Source organism: Chelonia mydas, chromosome 1 (genome assembly GCF_015237465.2).
Source record: "Chelonia mydas isolate rCheMyd1 chromosome 1, rCheMyd1.pri.v2, whole genome shotgun sequence".
Classification (NCBI taxonomy): Eukaryota; Metazoa; Chordata; order Testudines; family Cheloniidae; genus Chelonia; species Chelonia mydas.
In genome coordinates, this window is record NC_057849.1 from 260817234 (window position 1) to 260841368 (window position 24135).

At 46.9% G+C, this 24135-nt stretch overlaps 1 protein-coding gene across 1 annotated transcript; it reads right to left on the reverse strand.

Moving 5' to 3' along the window:
* Positions 1-2808: 2808 nt before the first annotated feature.
* EMP1 (epithelial membrane protein 1) lies at positions 2809-23858 on the reverse strand. The gene is made up of 5 exons (XM_007064059.4): positions 23446-23858; positions 10348-10483; positions 7136-7241; positions 6872-7012; positions 2809-4607 (listed from the first exon to the last, which is right to left on the reverse strand). The coding sequence occupies exons 2-5, from the start codon at positions 10423-10425 to the stop codon at positions 4447-4449; spliced, it is 486 nt and encodes a 161-aa protein (XP_007064121.2). The 5' UTR covers positions 10426-10483; positions 23446-23858; the 3' UTR covers positions 2809-4446.
* Between the last annotated feature and the right edge of the window lie 277 nt (positions 23859-24135).

Sequence of the window (24135 nt, forward strand, 5' to 3'; positions counted from 1 at the left end):
GCAGCTCCATGCTGCCTCCACTCTGCTGGCTCCCAGCATCAATGGCCCCCACCCACTAGTGCCAGGGCAGGCTGCCCCTGCCCTTCCGCCTAGGACCCTTCCCTTTCCAGCAGGACCTTCCACCAGCACAGCCCCCGCCCCCCCACAGTCACCGGTCCTGCCCCACACTGGGCAAGAGGCAGCCCCATCCTCCACCCCCAGCCAGGCTACAGTGAGGGGCAGCAGCAGGGGAGGAGGCGCACATGTGATGGCAGTTCCCCCACCCCACCCCGGCACCCACCGCAGGGGAGGCAAGGGGGCTTCCTGGACCTGAGAGGGGCCCTAGGAGCACGTGCAGTGACAGTGGTGCAAGGTGAGTGTGCCGCTAGGGGGGCAGGGGGAGAGGTGGGCCCCTCCCCCACAGCTCTCTGCTGCCAGTGGGGAGAGAGCTGTGGGGAATCCTCCTCTCCGGCCCCAGCCCCGGGGCAGCCTGCCTGCACCCCAAACTCCTCATCCCCAGCACCACCCCAGAGCCCTCACGTTTTTACATTATTTAAATATATATAAATTGGCTTACAAGGCAGGTGTGTGTGTGTGTGTGTGTGTGTGTGTGGGAGGGGAGGGGGGAAGACTTGGACCTGTTCTGGGCAGCACCAAACATTATACAAACCTGCCGCCCCTGCTTGCAGAGTGTGTGCCTGGGGTGTGTTCCTTATCTCTGCAGTGAGGCTTGAGGCAAAGAAAGCATTTTGCTTCTCTGCAATCTCCTTATCCTCTTTGAGTGCATCCTAGCATTTTTAGGGTGTTCATATATCTGTGACTCTTACAAGATGTATTATACTTACCCAGTGTCCTAGGTGACTCTGTGGCTCTTCATTTCCTAATGTAGCAGGACCAGAGGCAAAATGATGAGGGTTCACCAGATGAGAGTCTCAGGTGTTTGGAACAGAGATTGGGTTGGGTTACATTGCAGGGATTTTGGTTTAACCCAAACTGGCACCAACTAGGGAAAGTCTCCAGCTACATTCAGTTCCTGCCCTGTTCTAAGCAGTAAACACAGAGATACAAACCAAACAGGATAGCCCCCTCTCCAGGCTGCTAGGCAGCACAACACCCTGACAGTCTCTCTCCCTCCTCTGGCACCAACTGCCCTCTCCTTTTAAAGGTGTTGACCTAAACAGGTTGATTTGCACGTAGGGTTGCCAACTGTCTAATCACACAAACCCAAACACCCTTACTCCTCCCCCTGCCCTGCTCCTTCCCCGAGGCCCCACTCCGCTCACTCCATCCCTCCTCCCCCATCGCTCGCTCTCCCCCACCCTCACTCACTTTCACTGGTCTGGAGCAGGGGGTTGGGGTGCAGGAGGAGGTGTGGGGTGCAAGCTCTGGGAGGGAGTTTGGGTTCAGGAGGGGACTTAGGGCTGGGGCAGAGCATTGGGGTGCAGACGAGAGTGATAGTGTGGGCTCTGGGAGGGAGTTTGGATGCAGGAGGGGGTTTGGAGTGCTGACTCCAGGAGGGGACTCAGGGCTGGGTCAGGGGGTTGGGGTGCAGGAAGAGGTGTGGGGTGCAGGCTCTGGCAGGGGCTTAAGGGTACGGGAGGGGGTGAGGGGTGCGGGCTCCAGCCGGGCTGAGCTTACCTCGGGCAGCTCCTGGTTGGCGGTGGAGCAGGGCTAAGGCAGGCTCCCTACCTGCCCTGGCCCCGCACCGCTCCCAGAAGCGGCCGGCATGTCCTTATGGCCTCTGGGGGGCAGGGCAGGGGACTCCGCGCACTGCCCCTGCCTGCAGGCACCGTCCCCGCAGCTCCCAGTGGCCGCAGTTTCCAGCCTAAAATCTCCAGCCTAAAAGCTTTGGCTGCAGTAGCCTCTGGGAGATAGAGCCTAATTCCAGGAGACTCCCGGCAAAACCGGGAGGTTTTGCAACCCTAGCACGGAATTAGCTCACAGCTAGGAGAACCTCCTGAGCTGGGTTGGCAAGGCCTCCTCCCAGGCATGCCTTGGGGGTGAGACACCGCTCTTCAGGGAGCGAGGAAAGCCCCTGTACATCTGGTCACAGTGCAAGTATTCCTTCCAGTTGGTTCCCATATCCCATTGTGATGTTTCAGCCAGTTTATACTTGTGGCGTAGAAGTCCCACACTATTATAGCTGATTTCTCCAAGGTCCCATCTGTGAATGTGTACCACTCTAACTGTGTGGCTTATTTGGCTGGCAACACTTTCTACCAAGATGGCTATCCATGGGCCTGATCGTGCAAGCTAGGGAGCAAAGGATGCTTAGCACCTCAGAAAATCACGTCCCAGGTTTGCTGAGGCCAGGAAATGCCATTGGCAGTTGAGTTCTGATCTCATGTTCTAGACCTGTCCAGGCATTAAATCAGAGAAGCTGAAGGTGGAAAAAAGGTTCCAGTCAGTCATCTTGAGCATCTCCCAAATAAAGATGTACACAGTAAATCTTTACCATGCTGATGTTGGAACTGGGTCCTACTCATGCCCAGAGTGAGACTGAGGCACAGACACTATGGGCCTGAGCTTCTGGAGCCATGGGACTGTATCAGAATCTCAGCTTTGGTACAACCAAGTTTCTAGTTCTCATGGTTGTGAAGAAAGCTTGAAAATGGGAACCTAGCATAGCCAAGTGCAATGGCGTTTGCCTGAGCTGCAGAAAACCTGAAACAATAGCCTGGCTCACACCCAAAGGGAAATCCTATCATCTGCACCAGCAGCCATGTAGTAGTATGGCAGCATCATAGCAGAGTGAGCTTTGGTTTGGCGGGAAGAGCAACACCTTCATTCACAGTCTTAAATACTTTTTTAAAAAAAGGCAAAAATGTGTAAAATAAAGGGAAATAAATTGTATTTTGTATCCCTAAAGCTAGAAACATTTGTATCAAAATATTTACAATGACTGTATAGAAATAAACACTCACTCTGTCAAAGAAACAGCAAAGTACAGTACTAGAATATGTTTACCAAATTAACAAAGTCTATATGGAAAGAGACTGTAACAGAGAAAGTATGAGAGAAAATACTGTTCATGCTACCCCTGCACCCATGAATTTTTTGTTGCCACCTAACTTTAGTTTGTGGGCCTAACCACAGTGAGTCCTGACCTCTTACCACTAACAATCTCCACTTGCTATTTAAGCTTTTCAAAGGGACAGAAATGTTTGGATTGGATACTCTGATGCAGACAGTAACTCTATTCCTGCAATTATGACACGACAATGCTATTTTTTTCCATACAGCCTTTCGTGTGGGGATTTCATTGTATAGGCATTAATTAACAAAGCCTCTCAGCACCCCTGGGAGGTAGGTATAATGAATATAATTTTACAAATGGAAGAATATAGGCACAAATAGGTTAAGTGACAGAGTTGGGAACAGAATGCTGGATTCCTAACTCTCAGATTTTTTCCACTCTAACTACTAGGCCTTATTTCTTCTGCCATCAAATGTCTTTTTAGTTTGAGATGACTGACAATGTCACTGTGGGGTCAGTGATTAATGCCCCATCCTGTGCTGTTTTTCCAAGGAGGGGGGAAAATCTATTAACTACAGGCAGTTATAAAAACCTAATTCAGTGTTTCAACGGTGAGCTCCCACAAGCCTAAGCAGGCTGCCTCAGTGATCAGATTGCAAAGTCCCTTCAGTCCCATGGCTTATAGAGCACATGCATCAAAAATCTGCCTGTTTATGGCTTCATAGGGACTTCCTGAGATCTTCATTATGCTGCTGTGTTAGAGAGCTACACAGCCAACTATAGTGGAGAAACGCCCCCAGATGACTCTCTGGGGTATGTACCACTGAGTTATAACTGCATCCTCTGTTACTAGGATCATTGCCTGCCTCCTTCCTTCCCTGGCTCCTCCCCTCCATTCTTATATGCTTCCCTCTCTCCCTCCACCTCACTCTCCGATTTATTCATGGGAATTAGTCTCTTTCTAAAGTAGGAAACAGGATGGCAATGAATTTGTAGTTATGATATTTTTAAAAGCTTGAATTTAGTCTAGTTGGGCTGTTTCCAGATCTAATGTCTTTAACGCTTCTAAAAATGTAACATAAGGCCTGTCCCATTGTTCTCCGGGGCAAAAAAGTCTTATCCCTCACTACCCCACACACAATGCAGGCTAAAGAGACATAGGGAGGAGAGAGGGGAGGAAGTAGGACGCAGCGCTCATTTCCTTGAGGTGCCGCCGAGTCGCTGATGTCGAGTCTGGGGGTTCCTGAAGGCACAGCCTGACTTTGCGAGGAAGGAGAGCAGAGTCCGGTGACGAGGTGGTTCGTCTGTAACTTTAGGGCCCAAGGATCAAGGAGGTGCTGGCTGGATTGGAGGAGCTGTTTCTCACTCTTTGGTGGATTCATTTGTGGTGGGTGTTTTTTTGTGTTATTGGCCAAACGGTTCTTCCAGCTGAATGACTCCTCATTCTCCCCATCCCCAGTTTCTAACCCTCCCCCTGACCCTTTTACTCCTTATTTCTTTCTAAGGACAAGGTAGAGGACGCCAATGATGAAGCTGAAGCAAAAGCAGATCCAGGCCAATATGAAGGAGTAGCCATGATGGTCTTGAGGCTCTGTGAAGTAGTGTGGGAATCGGGCTGTGTAGATGGAGACTGCAATCAAAATGAACAGCCCTGTAGGGGGAGGAGAGGGAAGAAAGAATTGGAAGATGTTGGAAAACTTTAATCTTTGCAGGACATCTCAGGTACTGCAGTGATATTGTGGCATGTGCTCTATGAAGCTGATGTCCCATTTATTGTTGTAGGGCTGCTCAGGAGCACTGAGCACTTTATGCTAATTTTTTATCACAGGGTTTCTTGTGAGCATCGGGTCAGTATGTCCTGGTTTGTTACTGGAAGGAGATAGGCCACGGTTGCATACAGGAGCTACTCAGATTCCAGAGTTGTCGGGAATGGTACACAAATTTCGATTCTGGTGTGTTAGTGTCGGCTCCCTTACAAGTACTGAAGCTGTACACGCTAGTGTGCATTTGGGCAGATCACTCACGAGTGGGGCTGCGCACACTTGTTTGTTGTGTGCTCGTACATTAACACTGGGGTTTGCTGTTGTAGGGTTTTTCATGAGCACTGAGGCTACTGACACAGGCTTTTCATATATATATATATATATATATATATATATATATATATATATATATATATATATATTTTTTTTTAATTACAAAACCACATAAACATATTGCATGCACTGAAAACAGACTGAAGTGGGGGGAAGTGGATGGCATTTTTGGGCTTGCCAACCTTGACAGTGATCCTTTATCGACTGACTGTTCTAGTCACTCTCAGGTGTAAAACCAATAACAAGTCAAACAACCTGCTTCCTCTAAACACATTTCCTTTCCCCCTTCCTCCCTTCCAATAAGGACTTCCAATTGAAGACTGTGATCTGTATCGATCCTTGGACCCCAAGAGCAGCGCTTATATTGGGAATCTATTCGTAACCAGTGGGGAGCTCTGGAGAATTAAACGCTATTATATTTGACTTGTACTCTCCCTCTTTCATATAGTCAGAGTCTGATCCAAAGGCAATGAAGTCAATGAAGAATCTCCCATTACTTTAATGGGTTTGGGTGAGATCACCTTCTGTTTACGATTCACAAACGGTAGATGGGGGCTGGTATGGATAACTGCCTGGAGCAATAAACCAAACTGTAATCTGAAGTGGAGAATTAAATTGCCTCATACATCTAACCTTTAGGTAAATGTCTGATGTCCTCCTTCTCAAAAAGGCAATAGTAATTAGGATGGGCAGAGCAGGACAAGAGGACTTGATGGTGTTGACAGTTTGAAAACATTATCGGCGATCCCTGTTCTTTCTTGGAAAGACCCTGTTGTGTTCAAGACCATGCGTTGTGAATAATCAAAGCAGTGACTGCTGTCCTGAAACAGCCATTTTGAATTTTACATCAGATCCACTGTGTGGTAGAGCAAGATGCTCTGGGACTGTTTGGTTTATGCTATGGAGAACAACCCGTCCCATGGTGGAGTCAATGATAAAACCTTCAGACACTTTGATAGGGCCCATTGAATCCAGAGGGAGGGATACCAAAGCAGTTTACAGACAATGGACAAAACCATTCCAGCAGGTGTATGCTTGCATCTTCCATTTATTCCAATGGAATTCCACTGGTGCAGCAGTGGGGATGGTTGCACTAATAGATTTGTGTGTGTGTGTGTGTGTATAAGAGCTAGTTTGAAAATGGTAAGTATTTCCAAAAGACATTTAATCATTTTGATTTTTTTTTTTCAAAAATATTAATGGAAATTTTCTGTTTGTTTTTTTTTAATGAAAAACAGAAAATGTTTCGGTTCCTTCCCTCAGCCCCCAAAATCAGTTTTTTTAAAATTGAATTTTTTTTTACTAAAAACGTTTTGATTTTCAGTTCTTCAGAATAACACTGGAAAGCTTCAAATGAAAACATTCAACAAAAAATTCCTTTTAGGAAACAGCCATTTTTTGTTGAAAAAATGTTGATGGACACTTTTCAACCAGCTCTATAAGCATGGGCCAACTTTGGGGAAGGTATGGGGGGCATTCCCTTCTGCCCCGCCCCCCACCCCCAAAAAAGCTGTATATGTTGATAGTAGGGAGGTGCAATTTAAGGTTCAGATGACCTCAAACAGCTTGAGTCATGGCCTCCTCCTTATGCTCAGTCTCCCCTCCCGAAAAGCAGCGCCCCCTCCCTGCAGGGCCCAGCTGTTGCGCCTGCCTCTCCCCGTGGGGTGCAACTCACAGCTCGCCTGGCCTCCAAGGTCACTTGACTGGTGGCTCCGCTAGCTGCTGCATAGGGGAGGGGGAGGGAAAGGGGTGTGTGTTACATGCACGCACACACACGTTTAAACCTTTTAGCATCCTGCTGCAGAGAGACTAGACTTACAGCAAATCAGCATGCAGGCTCCAGTGATATAGAAGCGTTTCCCTTTCTCCATGGTGAAGAGCTGCACCACAAACATGACCAATGAGACGAAGGAGAAGATGATAGCCAGGATCATGAAGGCTTGCACTGCTTTGAGGGAAGCTGGCAATACAGAGGCGGTGGGGGGAGGGGAAAAAGTATGTTAAGACACTATCAATATCACAATGTACTGTAATCCTTCAAACTATACAGGTCGTATCAAGATCTAAAAAAAATGTCTCTTACGCATATCCCCTTCAGGAAATGTAATCTGACTGCATTTCCCAGCAATGCAGTTTAGCCAGAGTCCTGTTGAGTTTGCTCCCCTGGGAGAGGTACCTGCCATCCAGACCTGAAATGGAACAAAACAGTCGTGGCAATGTTGTTGCTCTTGACCATTCTGACAATGATTGCTCCAGCCTCTCAGCTGATCTGGGCCTAAGAGGGACAATGATTGCTGGAAGCTTGTGTAGAGATAAAACCTTCACCATGTGCATGGAACTCACAAAGATCTAAAGTTGTCTGGGATAAGAGATTTGAAAGACTTGAGATATTTAGTCTAGATAGAAGAGTTGGTGGTGGTGGGGAACTCAATTACAAAAATATAGTGAAAATTGCTCTTAGGTTCCTTTTTGTCCTGCCCTGTAAAGTGACAATAAGGGGCCACTCAATTACATTAAAGGGCAGTACACTGAGAACAAATAGAAAATTGAAATACTAAACTGGTGGAACTCTCAGTCACACGAGGTCACTGGAGGAATATTGGATGAATTTTGAAAAGGACTGGATAATTTCATAGACACTGGTCAGTATTTTTAGCTAAGGCAGCTAAGATAATAAGAATAAAACACATATGCTTTGGGGGTACAAAAAGATTGTCGGCAGAGGACAAAGAAGGACTCTTTTTACCCCTTTTGTGCACAGCCTTTTCCAGTTGGTCATCTGCACTGTGGGTGCTTAGACACGCTGCTGCTGTGTTGGCTTTGAAAGCATTTGAAAGCAGTTTCAATGTCCTGCAAATGGGGCGTGCAGGACACCACACTCACAAATGGAGGTGTCCTATGTGAATCAGAATGTGTGGACACTCCGCGACTGAAGGTGGCAATTAGCTGGAAGCCATGATGTGGCAGGAGTGTCACAGTAAAGCTGAAGCTTTGAGTTTGTCATTGTTATGGTGACCTCCTTTGGGGGGCTCTACACTCTGAATACATGTTTGCACAATTTTTAAAATGTGTGCAATAGCCTCTCCTTAGAGCTCCTAGCCCCTCTTTTGGCTGTAGTTCTTTGTCTCGAAAATCTACTAGGCGGAGCAGTCTATTCCCATCTAGGTCTGCTGTGCCAGACTTCTCTAGACCATCAGAGTGCAGGATAAACTGAGAGTTCACTGGGGTTTCTTGAGCATTTTAGTTCTAATTCTTGCCTCCTGTTGTCAGGTTTCAAGGCAGCCCCTTAAATGTGATTTGGAGGCTGTTGAATAATTTTCAGACAGAGGCTGCCACAAGGGGGCAGCATAAACTAAGGCACAGGAACTGCTCCAAATGTTTGCATTGCTGCTTGTGCAGGTGAAGTCTCTGAAAGACAGGAGAGTTCTTCATGTGTATTTCTATGAAGTTTAAAATGGAGCTGGGCTGGCCACTAGAAAGATGCTGGCCTGCCCCTTTGCCTCCCTTCTGCTGTAAAGAGGACTGGGGAGGAGGGATTCATTTTGGAGTATAGTATACAAACAAGACCATTTGTCTAACTAAAAATAGCATCTGTCTTTATAAGCTTTTGGGGCCGGGGGCTGTCATTTTACTATATGTCTGTACAGGGCCTAGCGCAGCAAGGCCCAACCTTGCTGAGGCCTCTAGGTGTTAACGCTATATAAATAACAATCTGCCGTGGCACTGGAAAGGATACAATTACTAAGGGAGGGGGGCATACGCTTCCTTCAGCATCTAAGCTCTTTAGCTGGCGGTATCAGGAAGAAATTTCTGCTTGTGGCACAAGATTGCATACTGAGTTCCAATATGGAGTTTGTGCTTTCTTTTGAACAATGAAGGAACAGTTATTGGAGACAGTATACCCAACAAGATGGAGCAGTAGGCTTTCCCAGTAGGCTGCTTGGCTAGATGAAGAATTGGTTTCTGCTGTTATGGCAGAATATGGAACATAGTGTACCACTGGTTTGCACGGATGTGACAGCATTTGTTCCTTAACAAGCCTTTTATCTTCACTCCGATAAGAATTGTTGGTTTTCCTTTTTGACTTGGTGAGCAAGAGCATGTTGTTGGGAATAAATACCTAGACAGCAGCATCTTGACACCGAGTGGGATTTTTATCAGCTCTTTCCAGCTCAAGAAACTCTCCCCTGCAAATCTTTTGGTATTCACACTGCTGTGAGTTACTTGGCCATTGGCCCAACAATTTACAGTCAGGAGTCCCTAGCAACACTTGGCCTTTTTGTGTTGTATGTATGTGCTCTTGGATCACATGCTCTGTGGAATCTGGGGAATTTTCAGTGTGTGAACCTTCTGCAGCCAATTCCTTCTAGCGTGGCAGAAGATGAATTGCATGTGTTATATAACAAATCTTTTCTCCCAGGTTTTGTGATACTCTCTTAATTTTGACTTATGATTTTAATGTCACAGGAGATCAATGATCTGTGAGCATGTGAGAAAATATGCCCCCTGTGATATTCACACAGCCTCGCTGACTTCAGTGACATTGCATGAAGGTATCTGAGGGCAGAATTTGACCAACTTACTATACCTATTCCTTGGACTTGGGTGGCACTAATGTGTCCGGAAGAATCTAAAACTGATTCAGCCAATCAGATAACATATTATCCAAATGCTCTTTGTTTTTTCTTTTAAATGAGATGCCATTTAATGAGACTGTCTGGCAGATGGGATGATAAATTTCAGCTCAAAACTATCCTCCATTAATCTCACTTGCTCAACTAGTTCTTGAATGGGGCGTGTACCGGTGGTTCCTACTACAAAGTTATGGGAGTGGAAACATCACTGTGAGGCTGCCTGCGTTTGTTTGAGTTCAGGACAAGGAACTTTTCTGTTCTCAGGGTGGCATTTAAATTAAAGAGGCTTGATTTTTTTTCAGAGATCCATTTATTTCAAGGGAGTTACCCCAGCTTAAAATTGGAGTCACAGAGCAGTGCATCAGGCTCTTTATGTTTTCTGAACAGCGCCTTTGCACATTATTGTTCACTGAAAGAGGGTGCCCTACTCCCAAACTCTATAGACTGGCATTCCTACAGCGGAACCTTTCAGTGGTATGTGGGGTTATAACTGTGGAAGGGTTGAGCATTCAGTGTCTGCTGCTTCTCTTGTTTAGAGAGACAAAATGGGTGAGGTAATATCTTCAGCGTCCGTTAGAGAGAGAGACAAGCTTTTTTGCGCTTACACAGAGATCGACATGGCTACAACAACACAGTCTTGTTCAGAAGCAGAATTACTTACGTTGGCAATGGTGGATACAAACAGCATGACCACAGTGGCAATGTGGACCACAAAAATACCAGCCAATAGCACCAACATCTTGGCTTCTTAGTCTGTGTGTGTGCGGTGCGGGGGAAGGTCTCAAATACAGATGATTCTGAGGGAAAAAAGTAGTGGAGAAGAAAATAAAGGTGGGTGCTGGAACCAAGAACTTTGTTGCAATAAACCAGTATTTACATGCAAGAAAGTAACCAGGTTTGTTCAAAACCCACCCCAGAAACATTGGCCTAGTGCTGAAAAATTACATCTAAAAATACCGGCAACACCCCCCACATCCCAGCAAATCGCTCAGAGTAGTTAGAGAGAAGCTGTAGCCACTGTAGCCAGTCTTACAGGAAATGCAATGCAGGGTTTTGAAGATACTGTGGGTAGTTTTTAAAAATAGGCTGAATATATGTCTGACCATGAATTAGGTTAGGTGCTGTGAAGGGTAAAATGATATACTCCAGTCCCACATGCCAGGAAATTGAGCTACTTGCCCACTGGGGCCGTGGACGTCAGGAAGGATTTCCTTTTCCTCATCCCCCCACCTGACAATACAGTGTTATCCAGTTGGTCGGGTGTATCATGAGTCGGCTGGGGTGGAGATTTGTCTTCCTCTGACATGTCAGGTATTGGGCAATGTTGGAGTGGACTACAGGACGAAGCAGGCCGGTGGTCTGATCCGTTATGTTAAGAGAGAATACCAGCATAGATGAATCACTGGGCTGTTCTAGAGGGGGAGAAAATAGGCTACTGTACTTAGTGGCTCAATGGTTGGATCGGGTATGGTGGAAGATGGGATAACTGGAGTCATTGCGGGGCATGGATCAGCATTCATGTTGCGGTCGCTGTGAGTACCTGGCCCAGGCTGGGGAAGCTAATGATCCAACCAGTGGACCAAATTCAATGATGAATCCTGGTCATGTGCCACCTGAGGCACATTGCACATACACTAAGAAGAAGAACTGGAGTCAATGCTTTGCTCAGATCCTTTATTCCTAAAATGGAAATTGTTGCAGTTTCCATAAAAAAAAAAAATCCCAAGCATTGGTTTGTAGTGAGGACTACTCATGATTTCCTTGTAAATTGAAGGAAATCTGCTCAGCATATTACTGCATTAAGACACCCTTCACGAGTAATGCATCTGATTCCTTTGCAGTATTCCCCTACGTGCAGCAGGACTTGAATTCATGTGGAGTTCCTTGTCACTGATGAATATTTAATTTAAAGAGAAGTGAGATTTTAGGAACTAGCCTTGGCGGGTTCTGATGGTGCCATTTAACCAAGGGTACTGTTTTCTTTTCTGCAATTATGAAATCTCAGGAACCAGAGGCCTGATATTGACAACAGATTCAAGCCCCCTGCACAGAAGTGGCAAGTGGAAAGCATTAGGTTTTCAAATCTCACCTACTGGCAGGATGCTTATCAGTATTTTGTAATTAGAGTCACAGAAATTAGAAAAAAGGAGTACTTGTGGCACCTTAGAGACTAACCAATTTATTTGAGCATAAGCTTTCGTGAGCTACAGCTCACTTCATCGGATGCATCCGATGAAGTGAGCTATAGCTCACGAAAGCTTATGCTCAAATAAATTGGTTAGTCTCTAAGGTGCCACAAGTACTCCTTTTCTTTTTGTGAATACAGACTAACACGGCTGCTACTCTGAAACAGAAATTAGAGACAGCAAAGGCTTGTTGGGTCCTTTAGTCTATCTTCTCCGTCCAGGAGAAGACTGCTCCTGAAAATATAGGGGGTTAAACAAAGGGGCTAAGTTAATTTCCTGCCCTCCCTCTCATTGCTAGGTGACAGCAGTGTCAAACACCTGCTTTATATTTGCAGCTGTTCTGGGCCAGGTGAGTCAGGCAAGGAATCCAGCTGTAGCTTTCTGGATGAGGAGCAGTGACAATGCAATATAATACTGCAGTTATAATTTGTACTAACGTCTGTCATACAGAAAGGCTTTGTAGAGTCACCCAAATGGCATATGTTACTCATTTACTCCAGCTTCCCCCTCCTTCCCTTTTGCCTAACTGAAGCCTTGTGTGTGTCAGAGCTGATTTTAGAGATTACTGGGTTGTATCATCACAGTTCAAATACTATTTTCCCACACCTTGTGGGGCTGCCAAGCTTTCCCACTTGCTTACTATTTGTCCAAAACCAGCACTAGTTAATAACCAAGAGGAATTCCCAGAATTACGGAAAGTGGAGAAAGAAGTGACCTCTGTGCCATGCAGGATTGTTCTTCACTGTAAATATCTGTGCTTTGTCCTGTCCAGTTTGCAAGGTCTCAACCAATGAGGCTTCCACCTCTTTTCTTGGGAAGTTCTTCCACGGCCTAACAGATCTGACTAGTAGAAAATGGGTCCTGATATTCTGCGTCTCTTTGTCCTGGCTTGCTTTTATCCCTTGGATTACCCTAGAAAACTCCTTATACTTCAGGATTTTCAGAGGTGAGGAGCACTCACACCTCTCACTGACTGCTGTGGCTGCTTTTGGGTGTTCAGCACTTCTGTTGCTGAAACCAGGCTCCAAGTGGATTCCTCCAGCACCTTTAATAATCTGTCATCTGAATCCCCTGTGCTTTGGTTCTGAAACTGAGTTGACTAAAGAGAACATGGACTCACCCGTGCATATAGGCTGTGAGAAATCATAGCTTCCCTGCTCCCTAAGGAGAGGTCTCTGTGTACGGTCACCCAAACCACATTGGCTTTCTTTACCACCATATCACATAGGAAGCTCATAACTCGAGGTCTTCACATTTTTTTCAAACAGAAAACATTTTGCATTGGAAAATGCCATGTTAAAAAATTTAAATATTTGGGGGGAAAATGTTTTTTAAATTTATAATTGTTAATGGACATTTTAAAAAAAAAAACAGAAATGATTTTTAAAAATCCTCGCCTGACCAAGCTGACCAGAACATTCATTTTTAAATATTTCTTTATTTATGAAAATGGAAAATAACTGAAATGTACCTTTCTGTTATAAAAATGTTCCACCCAAAATTTTTAAAAAACCAACCAACCAAACCAAACCAACCCCCCAAAAACCACCACCAATAAAACAACCAAACATAAATTGATTTTGGAATTTTTGTTTTTTGTTTGCTGTGAATTTTCTTTTTCTGATCAGTTCTACTCACATCTAGCATGCTGCCCAAGATCAGCCCTAGTTAGGTCACTTTTGGCATTACTAATGCCCATGGCCACTCTCACTATGCATGCTACCTAACATGAGCTCCTCAGGGGATATCCATTCGTAGCTTTGAGTCTTTCTGAGGAAAAGCATGACCACCCTCTCCGTTCATTGACGCTTTTGCCCACTGAATACACAATAGATAATAATCCCATGTAAACTCAGGGATAGGGGAGAGCAAGATAATTGGTCTTTTCCATTTCTGACTGGGCTACATGTGCTTTTCTTCTCATTAAGGCACAATAGAAAGTGCCTTGGTGGTTCTGCAGGAGTAAGGCATATGTTCTCATTAGCCGGGTGGGGTCACATTGCTAGAGGAGCAGCACATGTCGGGTGCATATCCTTTCTCCTCCTTTCCTCAATCTAGCTGTAGCTGGAATTGGAGTTTATCAGGCTTTTATTGGACTGTAGTTCAATCCCAACCATCCTGGAGTTGCCAGTTTTTCCATTGACTCACTCCAAAGAATGCAAACCTGCAGTTACTTAACCCTGCAATTGCTCAGGGTAGCCTGTCCTTTCCAGGTCTGCATCTCGCAAGCCAGGTAGGTGTCATGTCCAGGAACCAGGGCCTGTGGAATGCTCAGTGGCAGCCTCCTGCGGACCTTTATGATGGGCCCTGGGCCAAGGTGAATGGGTAGAACAGTTACTGAAAGATGCCAGACTTGAGGAGAGGAGAGGACGTGGACTCATCTGCCTTGTATTCACCTTGGATGGCTTGAAATGGAAGAGAGACTTAGTACTGGTGATGGTAGCTTGAGATTCTCCCCCTCTTCCCTGGTGCTCCCTGAGATCATGGTTGGAGAGAATGCTGTCAAGGCACAGGAGTGCTAATAATGAAGAACAACAGCTTACATTCCTATTGCGCTTGTCATCATGAAGGATCCTAAATTGCTTTTACAAACACTGTCCATCCATCTGCTGGAATGCAGCTTCTTCTGGGGAGAACACAGTGGTTGGTTCATAGCATGCAGTACTGCTACACTACAGTTGAAGGCAGGAAGACCACCATATTCGATTCCCCCCCCGCCCCATATACCCGCAAAAAGTCATCTACAGAGAGCATATCCTTTTCAGGGGGAAAAAATCATTTAGTTCAAACCCAACTTTCTAGCAAAATAGTTTGGATGGAAAATTTTCAGCCTGTGCTAGTTGCCACCTTAGAATTAGTGCAGACCAGCAGGACAGATAACAGAGCCAATGGCCCTAATTAGGGCCAGGATCATAGAATCATAGAATACCAGCGCTGGAAGGGACCTCAGGAGGTCATCTAGTCCAACCCCCTGCTCAAAGCAGGACCAATCCCCAATTTTTGCCCCAGATCCCAAATGGCCCCCTCAAGGATAGAACTCACAACCCTGGGTTTAGCAGGCCAATGCTCAAACCACTGAGCTTGAAGGTGAAGAGTATGAAGGCTACAGCAGAAGAGAAAAATACTGGATGTGCCACCCTACAGCTGGTACAAACTAATAGCTCTGGCACCAGCAAATCAGCAGGGCAATAAAGCAAACCTGCAATGGGCAATACTACTTATGGTATCACCACGACCAAGTGGCTCAGGACAATGTGTCACCTATCACAAATTCGTAGAACTGTTCCACAGGCTTGCCTTCCATAGATACATTCTCTGAGCACGCCAGGGGCCATCACAGTTTTGTCAGGCCCTGTGATGCGAGCCTGCTGTCTCACAATGGATGGACTCAATTGTCATAATACAAAGATGCAAAGATCATCCTGCCATTGTGACATTATTGTTTTTCCCAAAGAACCAATACCAGAGAGTTGGTGGCCCTACAGATTACAAAGGTGAAACATCCCATTTTCCCCTATGGTCTGCTTCGTTTCAGACCCAAGTGAGGCCAGAGGCCCTGCTGACACAGGATCTGTGTGTCATTATGCGCAGGCAGCATGGTACAAAGCCTTGGTAGCTTCTGCTCTTGATTCACCAGCCTGACTCAGTTTGCAAAGCAGGTGCCTTTTATAAAGCTGGGGGGAATTTGTCAGATCTCCCTGCAGAGAGAGCTCTTGGGAGTCTGTGCGTGTGTACATGTGCTTTTGGAGTCTTTGATTTAAGGGGTGGGATTAAAAGGCCTTACTAGGTGCACAGCTTGGTTTTTACAATAACTAGCGGGGATATGCCAACCACCACCAAGCATCTGATGGGTGTAAACGTAAAGGAAAGAGAGGAATTGCACAGGGTAGCTCAAGGGGATATAGCTGAGAGTAATGGGCTGAAATTCAGCAAACAGAATGTTTTGGCTGGGGATCAGGAAACATTTTCTAGTAGTGAGTGAGGACTGTTATGTTGTGGAGTAGTCTCACAAGGGAAGTGGTGGAAGACTCATCGCTTGAGTCACTTATAACTGGACTGGACAAAGCCCTGGAGAACAACTGGAGGGAACAGTCCTGCACTAGGAAGACTGGAAAAGATGATCTGACAGGGTTTTTCCTCTGTGATGTCTATGATTCATTTGAGAGTGAGTGAACCTCTCAGCACTGAAGGGAAGCACTGAGAAATTGGCATTTTCTCAGGAAGAAAAGCCCTGGAGCGCCAACTCATGTGACAGCCTCAATAGAAACACCAAAGCTCTCTTGGTAGGAGGGAGGGGAAGAGAGAGCTGCCTGAGGTCTAACAAGCTGCCAACAGCCTCCGCTGGAGGAAACTACTGTAGGGAGAAAGGGAGGGGCTGAGTGCCTAAAAAGGGAAGGAGAGAGACCAGGGAGAGGGTAAGGGGAAACTAGAGTAAATGGGAGCCACAGAAATGTTTCAGTGGCTTAGTGAATAGTAATTATAAGACCCTCCATGCTGGTACTTCGGGGGAGTTCAGGAAGTGAGGGAGGGAGCATACACACCTCGCCATGTTAAGTCTCAGGATTTCTATTCCTAAAACTGGTTAATTAAAAATGTACAATGTTTGGGAGGGCCTGGAACGCGCAGTGAATTAATAAAAAGGAACAGGGAGAAAAAAGAGCATGCTTAGACGTGTCTGGTCGATGGGCTGGAGGCTGCAGGTGTGTGGGTGTGATTTGTGTGTGTGTGTGTGCATGTTTATTTCTGTGCATGTGTCTCTGTGAGTCTGCTTGTGTTTGCATGTGCGTGTATCTTCTCTGTGGGTATGTCTGTGAGCTTACCTGCTCGCGTTTGTGTTTGTTTTATTTTTTTGTGTGCACATATTTATCTGTTTGAGTGTATCTGAGTTTGGCTGCATGTGCATGTGTGTGTTAGTGCACATATTGTAAAAAATGGTTTACAATCATGATCCCATTAAACTGTCCTTTAAAGTTATAATAGTACGCTGCTATCAAAAGCCTTAGCATGAAACCTGCCTGAACACTATTCTGACTCCACGTAGCCTTTAACTGAAGGGGGATGGTTAGCAAAGCACCCTGCTGCTGTGCCTTTCGCTCCAATTGTTGTTCCTCAAGAAAGAAAGAAAGAAAGAGCTGAATAGGAGGGAATATATTTGTGAAACTTTTCTTTAGAGAAACTGAATTGAGAGAGTGAGCAAGAGAGAATCCTGGTTCCTGGTCAGACGACCTCTCCTTTTCCCCTACAGCAGTGGTTTTCAACCAATGATCTGTAAACCCCTGGGGGTCCACAGACTTAGTGGCGGATTAACACATGTGCCCCAGGCAATTTGGGGGCCCCTGCAGGAGCACTGGAACCTGGGTAGAAGTGGACAGCCCCTGCCACCCCCGCTCCACGCCTGCCCAGGTTACTATGCTCATGTTAAAAAGTGGGCGGGCATGGCCCTCCGACTTTTAAAAGTGTCCCTGTTCCGGTGTCCCTGGGCCTCTGGGGCATGGGGGGGCCCAAATGTCCTTTGTGCCAAGAGCCTCAGTAAATCTTAATCTTCTTCTGCACAGAATATGTCTAAGGGGTCTGCGAAAGGTTGTCGGTAACATAGAACCACGGTTTTCAATGTGTGGTCGGCTGACCCCAGGCGGGTGCGCAGATTCTGTCTGAGATTTCCAAAAGGGGTCCCGCACCTCCATTTGAAACGTTTGAGGGGTCTGCAGATGAAAAAAGGGTGAAAGCCACTGACCTACTGTGTCAACAATAAACCTGCCCCCTATGTGCCGGCATAGACATGGTGCCCCCAAAGAGCTGTTGTGTCTGAAAACCAGCAAAGAAAAGCTTGAGCTGGCTAAAGTGCAAACTGTTCAATAGCTCTCTTTTTTGTAATGTCATCCCATAATAGGAGATTAAGGGGGACATGGTGAAATGAATGGCTAGTTAGTTTAGAGCAAATTAAAGTGCATTACTTCTTTTTGCAAAGTGCACTTAGCCTGGGCTCTTCACTGCGGCAAGAGGCCATAAATCCTATTGGACTGTAAGAGGGTTGGGAGTTACAAACAATAATAGCACGTACCGTTATTTATCACAAGGGTAATTAGATCTCCTGTTACAGGGTGTAAACTGATTTCCACAAGGCTCGGGAAAGAATTCCTGACATCTGATGAGGCATGGCAACTGCTCTGCTCCTCAGTCTTTGGTGCAAAATCCTAATAGTAAAATGGCTTACTTCAGCAATATGTGTGATTTCCAAAGAGGGCGGCCACTCCTTAGCAAACTCTTGCTCTGCTTGTGTTTTTTTTATCCCTCACCCGTGAGTGTTCTGCACTTCAGTCCCCTTGTCCTGATTGCTCACTCTCCCTTCCACGAGGCGTAGTCTATCTCTTAAGAGGGACACAGCTCAGACGTTACTCAGTGATGACAAGTGCTTGGATGTTGGACTCCAAAGTTAATAACATCCAAGCAGACTTTGGCCTGAGCGAGCAATTTGGGGAAGGAAAGGCACTTGCCTTGTGCACCCTCTAATCAGAAGGTGTGTCCACACAGCACCAAAATAATCACCAGGATGGCTTCCCAGGAGCTATAACCGTGGCTTGAAAGGAAAACAAGGGGTGGCCAGCTGGATGATGGAAACCTCCCGACTGATTTGGCGGCAAAATGAAGCAACGTGTTTCAGCAAGCATGGTCCACTGATTTTTGCATGTAGCCCAGGAATGTCATGGTTCACGCCCTTCGACTGAGTTATTAGACGCTCACTGCGGGACTCTTACCTCCCCTGCTGCGGACACTGTGTTTCCTATTTGGTGGGTAAACCCTATACCCCAAACTTCATCTTGACAAGCAGGATCCCTCCTTCAAGGGGGGATTGGTTCAGGGCGGGTGGGGAGCGGAGGAGATTGAATCCTCTTCGCCTGGCCGTAAGGCCTTCTCCACCATGAAAATGAAACAGAATAGAGCAGCCACACTTGGCATTAGTGGGAAAGCTGCTCTCAGAATGCCCTCTGCTCCGCTGCGATGCTGCAACCTGTTCAACAGGAGCAGTGTAGATGAGGCTGCAGCTTTGGGGAGGATTTTTCAAGTGCATCACGGAAGTTAGCATTTTGCATGCTGGCTGCTATAGCAGTTGCGTTTATGTCTTATGTTTCTAAAGCTCATGCTTCAGGGTTTCAGCCGGTCTCCAGCACGGGTCAGGAAGGGATTTTCCTACCACCCCCACTCTCCCGCCCCAGTGTATTCTGGGAGGGTTTTGGATTTGGGGTGTTTTTTTTTGCCTCCTTCCTCTCAAGCATCAGGGATGGCCCAGGCTGGAGATGGGACACTGGGCAGGGTGGCCCAGGCCTCTGAGGTGGCACCAAGCATTCTCTCTCTCAGGCACTTGGTTGGTTGCTCACATGCTCAGGGTATAACTGATCTCCACATGTAGTGTTGGGAAGGAATTTTTCCCCCAAGTCAGATTGGCAGTGACCTGTGGCATTTTTCGCATTCCTCTGTGGCATGTGGGTGTGGGTCACTTGCCAGGAGTAGCGGAGTAGATCTCACTTAATCATTTCAGGGGCCTTGGGGATTGATGCACCTGGGTCCCTCCTATTCCCTGCCTGTGGCACACAATAGTCTAGTCTCTTGTGGACTGTAATATTTTCGTCTAATTTTGTTTTTAGGTTTAGTGAGCAGGTGATATACGGGGGGGTGTGTCAGGCTAAATCCAGTGCTCCCTTCTGGCCTTAAACATCATGACTATATGAGGCACTTTTCAAAACAACCCTCTAAGATTTATAGAAATCCTGCCAGCAACTGCAGTCCCATCCAGCTGCTCCTTCCGAAGGTTAAGGTGACCAGACAGCAAATGTGAAAAATCGGGACGGGGCTGAGGGGTAATAGGAGCCTATATAAGAAAAAGACCCAAAAATCAGGACTGTCCCTATAAAATTGGGACATCTGGTCATCCTACCGAAGGTAGTCTCGGAGCAGCAAGCATTATGAGAAAAGAGGTGTCTTGGAATGCTCTGTGCCCTGCAGGGAACTTCACATGAGCAGTCAGGGTGGTGATATGTTGGAAGAAGACGCCCCCAAACCCATTCCGTGCCCTCTTGTTTGTCTCTGTGAGCACTTGGCTTGCAGGAAAGATCCTTGAAAAATTAGGACGCCCATCTTCAAATGTTGGGATGGAAAGTGAACCCCCCACTTGGGCTGGAGAAGGCAAAATATCTCCGCCCTTCATCCCTCCTGCTCTCAGGCTGCTGCTATGCTGGGAAAGGAGGAAGACGAGTTCCTGTGATCCTCCTTACGTTAATTAGCCTTTTTGCTGGAGAACAGAAGCAAGAAGGGAAGTAGGAATGAAATTCTCTGAGCACGGACCTGCCCTTTCTTCTGCTACTGTTCAGATGGCAGGTGACACTGACATAAAAGCGACTGTGTCTACTGTTGAGAAAGTGTTAGTGCTGCCCAATCCCGCGGGAGGAGGGCCACCTATGTGGATGCCCATTCCGGTTCCTCAGCGCATTGCACACCAGGTACAGTGCTCGGTGTGATGACAGCTTCTGCCCAGCAGGCAGAGGGAATTCAGGGCAGGATTGGAAATCTGCCATTGTACAGGGGACGTGTGACACATGGCCTCAAGCCGACATGACATCCTCTGGCAGAGGGAGGGGAAGCAGTGTTAGAGCAGAGATCGCCTGCCTTCAGTGTGGGGAAATTCAGGCACACATATTGAGGAAGGTTCTGGCTGTCTGCCATGCCGTGCTGCCTGGGGGTCATACAGCAGGCTTATGGACAAAGTAAAGGACACCTTTAGGTCTGAATTCCCCTATGCTGGGTCAGTTTAGCCAAATGTATGTTACACGGCAGCTGGAGGCGGCTTCCCAGCATGGGTAGGCAGACGCACGAGCTGTGTTCAAGCCAGCACACTAAAAATAACCGCTGTAGCAACACAGGTGGCAACTCGACCTAGCCCCCTGAGTACAATCCTGCCGGACCCCCGCATGGCTGGCCCAAGCTACTGCTGCGGCCACACTGCTATTTGTACCACGCTAGCTTGAGCAGAGCTCATCTGTCTACCTGTGCTGGGAAGCATCCTCCCAGCTGCTGTCCCGCCATACCCCCAAGTTCCCTGCCTCGGGGGCCTCTCTCGAAATACCAAAGCAGCCAATCTGCTACATTTCATTTCCTGGAATTGGGTCTGTTTTCAAGCTTTCTAGACAGAGCCCACGCTCCACTGCAAGGCTTCAGACGGCTACCGTACTTTATTGTCATGCCCTTGTATCACTTAAGAATGGAACGAGTTGAAGGCCCCGAAGATGCACCCTGCGGGTGCTACACAAGCAGAGAGGGCCTTTCGTGCGCAGCTTTCGCTGCCCAGAGAGGGAGAGAGGAGCTGTCAGCCACCGCTGTGGCACTGTGCCCCACTCCCCCAGAACCAGAGGATTCTCTGTGGGGCCCACAATCCCTGGCCCACTTCCCTCAGGTTTTTCCATGGGAGGGGCTCAATCCCCCTCCTTATGAGTTTTGAAATTGGATGAACAAAAGGTACAGGCTGTTCCCCAGTCAGACACACCTGATGTGCCGCTGTCATATAGAAACTGCACAAAATGCCTGCAGGACAATCAAGGCCGAGGCGTCTCCAACAGGACTGCCTGCACAAGTAAAACAAGCAGGATTCCTTCCTCCCTCACTTAAAATGGTCTCCTATAAGAAGCACTGTTGTTCAAAGGGTGCGCAGCCAGGCTGGCCCTTAGGAGACCTGGGTTCTAGTCGTAGCTCTGCCTGTAACCATGGGCAATATCCCTTTTGTTTTCCTGCCTCCCTTGGTCTGTTTAGACTGCAAGCTCTTTGGGGCAGGCACTGAGCGTGTCCGGGGCTTAGCACACAGGGACCCCCAATATTGGTTAAGGTTTCCAGGCATTGCAGTAGTAGAAGTAATAATAACGACCCCAGGACACGACAGCATGCAGTGGCATTACTACACTATTTTGGGGCCATTGCTCCAGCGGTGCGCAGTTGTGTATCTTTGAGCGGGGCTGCTCTGCATTGTCATGTTCTAGGGAAATAATCTGTGTTTAATCACAGGAAAAACCTCTTTGCAGCCTCAGTGCTTACCCGCCCCACCTCCCAGGTATTTGTGCAAAGAGTTTGGGTGGAAGGAGGAGGGTGAGTCTGGCAGATTGGAAACCCTTTTTGGCAAACATCTCAGATTGCTGAGGGTGACGCCTAATGGGCCAGTGGCGCTATCCCAAGGATGAACTGGGCCCCATCTCCTCAGGCACATCACGTCCCGTGCCCTTCGCTGTGTGTATTCAGAAAAAGAAACTCTCTCCTCATGACAGAGATGTTGCAATAGGGCACGCCTGGACAAAGCCAGTCTCACAAGTGCCTTAATAGAGAGTACCAGTGCCTTCCAGCAAAAGGCTGCTCAGCCATTGTTTTCTTCCCTCAGCCCTTCTAAATGTATTTTAGTATTAACCATACCAAAAAAAACTGCTTTCACTCCCAAAAGTGCCTTTCACCCAGAAGGCTCTGTAAGAACTCTAGAGCCTCTCTCTGTCTTGGTCACTTCTCTCACCCCTGAAATGCAGTTGCCCCTTGGGTGGAAGGCAACAGCTGCAAGTGTGCACAGCAACAGGCTAAACTCCTACTACCTGCAGACAGGCTGAGAATTAAATGGGAGCAGGGCTGATCTGAAATATATTTAGGGGAAACGAAAGAATTGCTGGGGAAAGGCGCTTCGTGTGGGGGGAGGGTTGAGTGAGAAATTTGCCAGTTTCTGCAATGCTCTACTTCCCACCAATAGGCTCCCACCACTCATTTATCCCCTCCACTTTTCTCATGTAGCTCTCCTATTGCTTTCAGCACTTCTCTCGTCTGCCTTCCTTTTATTCTCATCACTCCTAACCCCAGGGATTTGGCTGCCAAGAAGGCGTAACATGCAATCGCATTGTTCATATGTCTTTGGTTAGAACTTCTGGTCAGCTTCAGTCTCGCTAGCTCGGATTCTGAGGAGGACCCTCCCAGCTCTGATTTGAGCTGTGCCAACCCTTTTGCCATCAAAGACTTAAGTTTTAATTATTTTGTTAAACCAGTGACTTGCAAACCACTAATAAAATGGGAGAGCTTTGACACATGCACAAAAGCATGAGGGACATCTGAAAAAACCAAAGGCCAGCTTCTGATCTGAGTTGAGCTGGTGTAAATCTGAATTAGCAGGATTGATTTCAAAGAGACCTGCACTGAACTTCGAAGCTTGCAAATGTGTCATTGCAAAAAAAAAAAAAAAAAGTGGCATCTCCCTTACTCCACACTGCAGACAGTTCCGCTGTGTGTCTCTCACACCCTCAAGTCAAGAATAGAGTTACCTTAGCAAGCAGTGTTAAATTGCAGTCAGACCTTGTAGTGCCTTCTGTTGGTGCCTCAGCCCTATCTGTGGCTGGATTTCAAAGCACAATATAAAGGCACAAGTGTCTGCCATTAGTGAGTCTCACTCAGAGATATAGAGAACCATGGAAATAAGGGAAAAGGGAAAGACAGCTTTAGATCAAAGGAATGGGAGATACTGAATGGAGAAAGCAGTTGCAGAGGATTTTGTGAAGAGATCTTACCCTGGAGTGGGGCTGGTTCTGGCACCTTTAGAAGAAGGAGCTTGCTTTGCCTTAGTCCTGTCTTCTTGATGTGCAGAGCTGTAGTGGAGGGAGTGCCCTGCCTGCCGGAGTTGTAAGTTTCCTCTGCTGCTGTGTCAGGAGGTGCGATGGGGTGGTGTCTTTTCCCTGCGTTTTAAAGGAGTTTCTATTAGTCAGTCTCGCTTTAAAGAAAAAAAATGTATAAACTACGCCCTGCTTGGCAGCAAGTCAAGAGTCACTGGGAGGAAACCAGCAACTCAAAGAAATCTCTTGTGGAGTTCTGACTGACTCAGAGCACAGTACAGAGACCACAGCCTGGAAAAAGGAATGACACGAATCCAGATGAGTAATAGGAGGCACCCAAACAACATCTGTTTACAAAAACGGACTTCTGGTTACCATTTTTTTTTTAAATCTATAGTTACAAATGTGGTCAAAGATACAATGCACTCAAACAAACAAATAAATGACCCTGCGTAGGGTGTGGTGATGTCTGAGTGAGTCACTGAGCACCACATCTCTCTACCACTTTCAGGAAAAGGGGCCTTTCCGAAGGGAGCAGGGGAAGGGGATATTGATCATTCCTGCAGAATGGGACTGGGTGAGCCCTTTGGAAATACACTATAGAGCCGAGATCCCTGAACGGCAGTCCCTGAAGCAGTGGAGTACCTG

What these genes read in the sequence shown, in the direction of transcription:
- EMP1 (XM_007064059.4), bottom strand. Translation starts at nt 10,425, where the DNA reads ATGTTGGTGCTATTGGCTGGTATTTTTGTGGTCCACATTGCCACTGTG. An exon ending in TTGTATCCACCATTGCCAAC is followed by an intron (nt 7,242 to 10,347) that starts GTAAGTAATTCT and finishes GTTCCATTTCAG; the next exon opens with GTCTGGATGGCAGGTACCTC. An exon ending in AGCCTGCATGCTGATTTGCT is followed by an intron (nt 4,608 to 6,871) that starts GTAAGTCTAGTC and finishes CTCCCCCTACAG; the next exon opens with GGCTGTTCATTTTGATTGCA.